Source organism: Pieris rapae, chromosome 11 (assembly GCF_905147795.1).
Source record: "Pieris rapae chromosome 11, ilPieRapa1.1, whole genome shotgun sequence".
NCBI classification, from domain to species: Eukaryota; Metazoa; Arthropoda; class Insecta; order Lepidoptera; family Pieridae; genus Pieris; species Pieris rapae.
In genome coordinates this window covers 1353862-1364023 of record NC_059519.1, presented here as the reverse complement: position 1 = coordinate 1364023, position 10162 = coordinate 1353862, and the positions used below count along the sequence as shown (strand labels likewise).

Sequence of the window (10162 nt, the reverse complement as noted above, 5' to 3'; positions counted from 1 at the left end):
ATTAGCGAGCTACCTTCAGAAATATTAAATCACAACAGGTGACATAGCTTTAATTATCTATTACCTATATAAGAATTGCCTACCTATAATTATAATTTAGACTAGTTAATGCTCCGTATACCGTCTGCATAAAAGTCGAAGATGGCTGATGGCTTAGTTTATCCGAAGCCCTCGTTTTTTTAATAGAACATGGGGCAACAGGCATGAGAGTCACCTGATGGGGAGTGATGAGTCAAAAAAGTATTTCGACCAAAATATTAGATATACTAATAAAAAAAATATGTGGCGCGCAACCTTTATAGGACTGGGCTGTAATGGGCAAGTAGGTGATCGGCCTTCTGTGCCTGACACACACTGACTTTTTGGATCTAAGGCAAGACGGTATTCGCATGATGTTTTCCTTCAGCGTTCGAGCGAATATTAAATACGCAAATAAAATGAAAGACCAATGGTGCACAAGGATGATAGAACCAACGACATCTGGGATGAGAATCGCTCGTTGAATCCACTAGGCCAACACTGCTCTGATATACACTAATAGTAAAATATATAAAGACGTAAAAAACATTAATAATACAATATTACAAACAAACAACATTCAATATATCGTAAGAAATTACGGTATATTTTTAAATTAACAATAATTTAGCATCCGTACACTAAAATTACATTAATTAATTTATACTTATTAGATCAGTGCGAAGAAATGCTAAACCGCCTTCTAATGCTATTTAATTATTTAAAATTTCACAATAGTTATGAATTTATACAAAAATTGTATCGTCGTTGCGAATGTATAAATATTTATCGGTATTATGTCAGCCGCTAACAATTCTATCGGTTTTTGGGCTTGCAACATAATTATATAGACAATTTTCATCTCCCTGATATTATACTTCTCCCAACCACACGCATACACCGACCGCTCGAACATTTCCGAAGCGTCTATTAACTTCTGACAGAGATAGCAGTACAAAAAGAATACAAAGAAACAGTAAATAAGAAAGGGACAGAAGTCTATCCATTCTTCGGTAGGTAAATAGAAAAAGAGTGCAATACAAACAGTGTTTAAGGCAAAATTAACACCCATAGGAAAGCTGTAGAGTGATTGAAGGTTCTTTATTATATCCAAAGTGAGGACGTGGCGGACTATCAGCAATGGGAGCTTCTTTTTGATTTCTTGGTAATGATTTTCATCTAACACTTGAGCATCTATTTGCTGCATCTCTTCGGCTAGGAGACGATACATAGTGGCTGTATGAGAGATCAATAGCAGTTGAAGGGTCTGGTAATTCAGGTCTATAATGACTAAAATGACTTCTTGTATGAATAGGATTGTTTTACAGATTTGCCGGTTCGGAGTTGCCGATAGTGGCTCCATACCTGAAAACAAAATGGTGACATCATAGTCGTAATGACCTCGTAAAATATTTTTGGTAAAGTCGCGGGCAGAATTTAATTTTTCTATAATTTGTTTTACACACATAATACATTATCTAATTTTAATCTACCATAGTTCCTGTAGTAAAAAACGTAAATTAAACATCTAAAGCCAATCGTACATTGTCATATTTAGGTGTACAATGTTATATTGGGAATCAAACTCTATTTTTTACCAGGAAAGAGAAGAAAAGATTTTTTGCAAATTTTTTTCTAATAATACATTTTTTACACCAAGACATATTGAATTATTTCAAATTTAGTTACGGTAAAATTTTAGTTTAAAAATTAAGTTACACATTATTAATTTTGTATTATCTTGGTTCGATTTTCAGTGTAAATAGACAAAAATTAAATATATGGATATTTTGATGTGAAACATCTATAGCCGCACGTAAAACCGATTTCTGCCGTGGCGACGCATGCCGTGGCGACGCGTCGCCGCGCTATTTGATGGTATTATTATTAAAAAATAATATAATAATATATCACAATATGTTACATTATAAAACCGCTGTGGTTTGTATTAATTGTAACCATAGCAGTCTTGTTTAGGAGCACGACAAATGCATGCAAAAGTAGTTACATATTATATACCTATATACAGTCTATATGCAGTAGTAAATTTCACATTAAAAATATTTAATGAAAATAATTTTTTATTCAATAAATAGTCATCGTTATCTGGCAAAAAAATCGTAATATTTTATTTTATCATTATTTAGTTCCTATCACAATCTGTTCTTTTCTGCTTATTACTTTTCCAAAATAATGTCGATGTTTCACATCTGCCAGGCGTCCCGTGACGGCTCCCATTTTTTTTTTCTTCAAATTGGTATATAATTATTCCTTATTAATTAATGAAAAACCAACAAAATCTTACCAACACAAGGTGTCATGCAATAATGATTGTTCGAAATATCTACACGATTAGGAAGATATATGAAAACTGCATCTGTCCAAATTGAACCATAGAATAAAACAATAATTTTTTTGACAACTGACAACAATTTCTCGTGAATTTCAAAATGGCCGGCTGACTCTTTGGCTAGTCTGTCATTTTCTTTTACTTGTTTTAAAACTTTCTTTAAAAGTGTCCTGTAAAAACAATTATCATAGATTACATTTAAAATAAAATTTAAATTATTTATTGTATTTTTTTTCAATATTTTGTAAAAGTATTTTCATAGAAATATTTGTGACAGAGGAATTTAACGTTTCCGACAACTCTTGATTGGTCTACAAGACTAAAGATCGATTCGAGCTCAACAATATATTCTTCTGAAATGTGTTTCGGGTGCGTATTAAAATAATAAAGCAAATCCTTAAAAGCTTATTTTCCCCAGCGTCTTTCCCCTGTAGAAAAACGATACAAGCGACTGAATTGTACACATGAACATAAAAAGTACACAAAGTACGTATGACAAGGTTTTGTGATAGTTTTAAGAGATTTTTTTTTAAAGGCAGCTTTGCAACAACCGGAGCGTTTGAACACCCATGTTAGCCGTCCTTTCAGTACGTTCTTTTGTAACTTACGATTGTCTGAGCCACCAGTAGCAGTTGTTATATGTGAGCAATAATAACAAAACATTGACATTACTCTTGATGTAATCGCCGGGGCTTTTTGCGAATTTCATTTGAAACATCACATTCCCCGCTACATACACGTATGTAAGGAGACCCACAGAGACAACCCAAAAGGGGACTGAAATAACACTTATCATTAACTACGCCCAATTTATAAATTGATTTAACAAAAAACAACTTGTGGTGCACCGTTGGTCATTATTATGAGAATAATAAAAGTAATACATTCGATATAATATTATCAATGGTGTTTACAACCTTTGGAATGTAATATTGTGAATCAAATAAAGTTTTTTTCAAAACTGCTAAATCTGCTGTTAAAGTTAACAAGTATTAATTAAGTAAATACCGTTAGCCTTCCGATTAGAACCCAAAGATGATCCTGAAACACTTGGAATCAGGTTCACGAGCCAAAATAAATTTTCTATTGAATTTTTCTGCAAACGACTTTTAAGTCTAAGAAAATGATTCTTAACATATGATAACATTTTAACGATCAAATCTAGATTAACACAAATCCTCAAAGGGTTTGAATAAAAATATTCACAGCTAATTGAGCTATTAGTGGCTATTAATCGCAGCTTGCTTTGGCTTACATTTTTTTCATTTAAAATGGATTAGAACTCTAGAAGAATAGATTCATATGGCTAACAGTCAAGACAGCACATACCTACGGAGGAAGTCATGTCGTGGTAGGCGAATTCGTAAAAAGTGTAAAACCTTGCTAAAGGCCACCAATCTTAAAGCTCTCTCCCTCAAAGCACTTGCTTACCTCCTGTTACAGTACATAAGCTATCCTAAGTTAAGGAATTTTTCCAAAGTTCATAATATTGTAGTCAACCATAGGTTAGAATAAAAAAGTTTTTTAACACAATTTACGTCAATATACTATATTTGTTTGATATGTATAATTTTTTCTAGCAAATAATAACTATGTGGAAGTCCCACACTTCCACAGTAATTATTCCAGCCATCACGAAGCTGATGAAATTTTTCTTGATACGTCTCGTACGGTGTTGATGTGAGGCAGGAGAAGACAAACTAAAAAACTCTTCAAAACGTTCACCATTGTAAGCTTTGTAGAATCCGCATAGAGACGCAATGTTTCTACGTAGACAGCATCAAGCCAATCAGTTAATACGTTGGAGTTTGACAATTTTTTTAACTATATATCTTAGACAAAATAATTAGTTAGACAAATGTGATCGAATCTACTTCATGTAGATGATATGAAAAGATGTCTCAATTCTCAGGGATATGATTTCAGAAATATCGTTACGGCTAAACCGACTTTAATTAATCTCGAAATCTCTCCGTCAATGAAAACATTGATATAATAATAAACAGATAAGCAGGTTAAAACTTTATATGTAAAATATATATTGGCAATTAAAATTGACGCAGGTTTGTCCGTCAAATTATTTTCCTGCGGTGTATAATTATAGGGGCTAGGTGTTGGTATAAAAACTGTGATTAATAAATATAATAACGTGCAATTTAGTACAAAAAGAATAAAACGTTTGACTTTTTATATATATTATTGCGATTGTTTAGTATGGAAAGTTTTTTATAATTATTAAAATAAAGTAAATAATGTTTTAGATTATTATTTTAAGAATGTGTTTCCAAAAAACACATCTAATTTTTAAAACGAAATCTTTCTTTATCTTCAGATGCCACTTTATTTTTAAAGATTATCTCGTACGTTACGCAACCACGATTTCTACGTTTTACCATCTCATCTCTTGCCTTGTATTTTGCCCACCACTATAAGCTTACACTAAGTGTCCAAAATATGCGACTTTCCGTATTTTAAAAGTCTGAAACTGTTTTGTTTGTCGACAAGGAGAATCAAATATTTTGCTATAAAATCATTCAAGCTGGCTAGTGTAAGTAGGTATGGTCTATGAATTTGAGTTCATAGCGTTGAGCGTTTAAGTAATTAAAAATTTGTTGTGATTACCAATATCTATAAGCTTTAACAATACTTTTCAAAAATCATCGCCATCTATGAGAGTTAATTTGAACTATGGCACCTGCCAATTGCCATGTAGTTAACAGTACAACGATGGGGCAACAGATGGCGCCACAAGTAAATAGAAAGTTGCTATACGAATCAGTTGTCAAGGTCTTAGACAATACGAATTACGAATTCATCAGCCGTCAAGGAGACTACCGTAAAAATTATAATCATGGCACTTATTTAAAAATAGTTTTTCATAATATAGTATATACAAAACTATTCATTATCTCGTTACATGACTTGCAAGGACTTTGAATCCGATGCGAATAGACATGATATTGACTTATTAATTATCAGTTCATTAGTAACAGTGTATTTATTTGCACATACTTTTTTATCGATGGATAACCACTGTAATGTTTGTTTGTTTTGTGATAATTTAAACGGTCCTGCACTGCATTATTTTAACCGATAACTTACCGCATCACATAATAAGTCTTAGTATTATAAGAGAAATCCGAGAGAAAATCGAACTGCATACTTAGTTCTTACTCAGTGTCAGTGTATCCCATGGCCAATTACGGTGTAGAGTTACACCGCACAATACGAAGGTTCAGCGCATATTGATAAAATTACATTAAAATCAAATACAAAACGCGTGTTTGTATGTGATTGATCTGATTTATTTAAAAGATAATCTAATGCTTGGAAACATGCTATTCCTGCTCCATAGGACACAATCATAGAGCCTTGAGAAAATCAATTGGTTGCTGATCTAAATTTTCATTTTTTTGTTATTTATTTGTTGTATAATAACACTACAAATACAATATTTTATGTTTATCCCACACACTGTTTTATTGTTTTTTTATTACTCTTTAATGTTTTATATTCTCTATACTAACAATACAATAATAGACCTGTATAGTAATTTTATTCTGAGAGTACATTGTCTTCACATATAATTATTATTTGACTAATGTACACAAAGATTGTAAATTATATTTTAATAGAGTACCTAACTGTGAAGTTTCTTGCCCCTTCTTCTCCACACGAAACTGCCTTTTAGAAGGGGCAACTAGAATCATCTTTATATTTTATTTAACGTTCAAATGTGCCATTTAAGGTGGTCTAATTATTATAAACGATTTGATATGTGATATTTTGATATTCCAAAAAAATACAGTAATATGCTCACATCCATTTATTAACCAAGCAATTGACTCCTTTCAGAAGCGACGACATCATTCAAAACATTTAAAAAATATATCCTAATAAATATGATATTTACAAATGTCACTAAAATAATTAAAGCTTTATTCTGTGTGAAATGCCGAGTCTCGGCGAATCTCATGTCAACTTCTGTCCGAACTAACACTCCGCACTCTCCGAATAAAATCCTCAACCTTCCGACAGGGCCTTTGACACTCCTGACTTGATTCAATCAAAAAAGGCCCCATGTGATTGTCCAACCCCTCCGCTCTTCTACCATGAGCTCGACTCAAAAAAGGCTCCAAATCTGGATTTGTAGATACCGGGTTGCCTGCTACCCTTTTCTTCTCTTCCAACGCTAATCTTTCGGCTTCCTTCTGACGCAACCAGACTGGGGAGTTCACATACACTCTCGGTCTCTCCCTCAAGGCGTTGCATCTTTCCAAGGCTGGACGCCGTACCGGTATTGGGGGTCGATATGCCGCTGGTATGGGTACTCCTCTCCCAATAATCGTACAAAGTAGACCCTTTAGAGCTGCCCGGAAATCTTTCAAATGATACGCGTATAGTAGAGGGTTGATGGCAGAGTTTAGATGCGAGAATATAATGCAAAAGTATGTAATAGGATTTGGTATATCGAGCTCAGGCATGAATGCTTTGATAGCGTTCATAGTGTATAGTGGTATCCAGCAAACAATGAAGAAGAAAACTATAATGGCAAGATTCTGTGTCGCCTTCACTTCCCGTTTTTGTGCAGCACCAAGCACTCGTAACATTGTTCCGGCACGTCCTTGCCCACCTTCCACTGTTACTACCGCACTCATCTGGAAAGAAGAAAAGAGAGAATAAATATTTTTTACGTTAATTTTTAAAAATAAGTAAAATAGTTGTCAACCCTCTACGGTTCCTTGCCACAGATTGCATATTGATATTTTTTTGTTTTATCATATGAAACTCAAATTACTTTATGCGCATATATCTATACTAATATTATAAAGAGGAAAGGTTTGATTTTTTGTTTGTTTGTATGAATTGAATAGGCTCCGAAACTACTTGGCAGATTTGAAAAATTCTTTCACTGTTGGAAAGCTACATCATTCCTGAGTGACATAGGCTATATTTCATTTTCAAAAAAAATAGGCATCCTTACTAAAATTACGATAACATTAACATTTGTTTATTATTTGATACAATTCTAACAGATGGCGCTGAGTTAAAGGTAGTTTAGTTTAGGTCCGTGTCGTGGTACCAACGTTTCACATAAGTTCTCCTACGGTTTCCCTTGATTAATTTACTACTATGTAATATAACAAAAACCTTAGCCACAGCAACGCTTGGCCGAGTCTGCTAGTCTATACTAATATTATAAAGAGGAAAGGTTTGATTTTTTGTTTGTTTGTATGTATTGAATAGGCTCCGAAACTACTTGGCAGATTTGAAAAATTCTTTCACTGTTGGAAAGCTACATCATTCCTGAGTGACATAGGCTTTATTTCATTTTCAAAAAAAAAAGGCATCCTTACTAAAATTACGATAACATTAACATTTGTTTATTATTTGATACAATTCTAACAGATGGCGCTGAGTTAAAGGTAGTTTAGTTTAGGTCCGTGTCGTGGTACCAACGTTTCACATAAGTTCTCCTACGGTTTCCCTTGATTAATTTACTACTATGTAATATAACAAAAACCTTAGCCACAGCAACGCTTGGCCGAGTCTGCTAGTATATTATATACAAGTCAAGGGCGAAGAGTGGGCATGAAGATCTGGAAAGTAACTTTTCGCCACTCTTTAATCGCTAAGTTTTGAGTCATACAGGCAGCGACATGTGTTTATTGATTTCTTATAAATGTATATTATGTCTATTGCAATACGAATAAATATTTAGCAGACACTACAGTCTTTCAATTTATGTGTTAGTAGATAACAATAATTTCTTAAAAGCTATATTTACTCGGGCGTAATATGCAGTATTGAATTTATCCGTAAAAAAACTAATTTATCCTTTTTATAATATTGAGGCCTGTATTCACTTTTATTAGTGCAAGTGATAAGTTAAGGCCTGTATTCGGAGAAAACAAGCGTGGACGCAGACTGATTAATGCAGGTGATGGCTGCGTAGTAAAGTGATTAGAACAGTGTTCTATTAATTTCAGAGAGAACTGCAAGTAGTGACGTCGCGTGCGCCCTCCCTTCCCCCTCACTCACAGAATGACTGCCAAACTATATGACAAATGAATTTACTTAACAGAGCCACTAAACAATAATTGGACACTACTAACACTGCACACCTACACTAATCAACATCAATAACTAATCACTTGCACTCGCACTAATCAAAGTGAATACAGGCCTTTATGTTTGCTCACTAAATATGGACTTAATATATTGATAGCAAACGTGTTTGTCCTCTCCAGCACGCCACTAAGCCAACACTAATGCAACTAAAATACAATAATAGTAAATAGAGCATTTAACTATTTACCTGCTAATAAGGAACGTAGAAATTCTTATTATTTTCTTAAGAACATTTTTATCTAAGACATCATTGGCTGCGAAATATACAAAAGCAAGTGTTTAGTAATATTGTTTCGCTTTTTCCTTATCGGAGTAGGTATACATTTTCCGCTTGAAACCTTTCAAGAACAAGATAAAAGTAACAAATTTATTTTGTATTTAGCCTTTGTTTCCTCACACACACATAGAAACACGGTATAATAGTTATTTTATTCTGAACATGGTAATGTTGACAATAACAATACTTCTTGTAACATTATTTGTTTTACAATATCTATATACATATATAAATTACGTGTCACGTTGTTTGTTCGCTATGGACTCCGAAACTACCGAACCGATATTAATCAAATTTGCACACCGTCTAACTTAATAGATAGGATAGCTTACATCTCAATTTATACCCGCAATATTAATTTATTGCAAATATTTGTTTATTATTAGATACAATTCTAACAGATGGCGCTGTGTTAAAAGTTTGGTACTTTTAACACACCTTTCACATAAGTTCTCCTACCTTTTCCCTTAACAGTTTACTACTATGTATAATGTAATATAGCAAAAAACACAGCAACGTTTGGCTGAGTCTGCTAGTAATAATATAAATCATTAATCAAAATACAATTTCTAGTACTTTGTTAAATATTTGTCACGAAAAAGATCGACACGTGGTATTTTAATCATTCGATAATTTTGAAAGATTTTACCCCTGAAATAATCGTACATGCATTATTGTAAAGTTTTTATATGTAAGAGGATGCAAGCGGACAGGAGGTTATTCTGATGTGAAGTGATACCTGAAGTGATACCGCCTCCCATGGACGCACTGCCAGAAGGCTCGCAATCGCTCAAATGTGAATGAACCTAAGTTTAATTGGTTAGTTCGACAGCTAGTTCCTAATAGTGCTGGCGCGCGGCAGAAATTGCTCTGCTGTGTGTGTGTTATTGAAAATGCTCTGCTATGGAACGACGGACGTCTAGGTGTTACGGATGGTATTTTGTATTCTGCCTTGACGTCCAATGAAAAAACTCAGCTGCTTGTATCCGAACAACTCCTCAGAACAATCTCCATGGTAAATGCGGTAGATTGTGCGGAGTATACCACATCATTATAAAGATGAATGTGGCTTTTTACAAAGTCTTTATAGAACACGTCGAAGTACATGACATCATTTTTCATTAAAACATTGATCTGTTTATTTTTATCAAACTGTTATTATAATTTGATAGAACGAGATGTATTATCTTTCCTTATACCCTTTGCTTGGTGTTCTTAGGCGTAATATTTCATGAACTTCAAGGAATGGGGATAGCATTAATGTTACCATATTACACATTAACGTCCCTTAACTGCGTCAGTAGTTCTGATAATTAATTTTAACTGTGGTGTCATAAGTCTGTGATAACGAATTTCCGCAGGTTCTATAAATCTATGTGCTAATA

General features: G+C 33.5%; 2 protein-coding genes across 2 annotated transcripts in view; both read right to left on the bottom strand.

Annotated features, from left to right (window-relative positions):
* Positions 1 to 739: 739 nt before the first annotated feature.
* On the bottom strand, positions 740 to 3713 carry LOC110999463 (odorant receptor 67a-like). Its single transcript, XM_022268521.2, has 4 exons — positions 3698 to 3713; positions 2977 to 3145; positions 2324 to 2538; positions 740 to 1383 (listed from the first exon to the last, which is right to left on the bottom strand). The coding sequence occupies exons 1-4, from the start codon at positions 3711 to 3713 to the stop codon at positions 740 to 742; spliced, it is 1044 nt and encodes a 347-aa protein (XP_022124213.2).
* A 2466-nt stretch (positions 3714 to 6179) lies between these two features.
* Positions 6180 to 10162, bottom strand: part of LOC110999447 (adenosine receptor A2b) — a 38768-nt gene continuing 34785 nt past the window's right edge. The window contains exon 3 of the mRNA XM_022268505.2: positions 6180 to 7026. Coding sequence (XP_022124197.1) covers positions 6346 to 7026 — 681 coding nt within the window. The 3' untranslated portion in view covers positions 6180 to 6345. The remainder of the gene's footprint in view (positions 7027 to 10162) is intronic.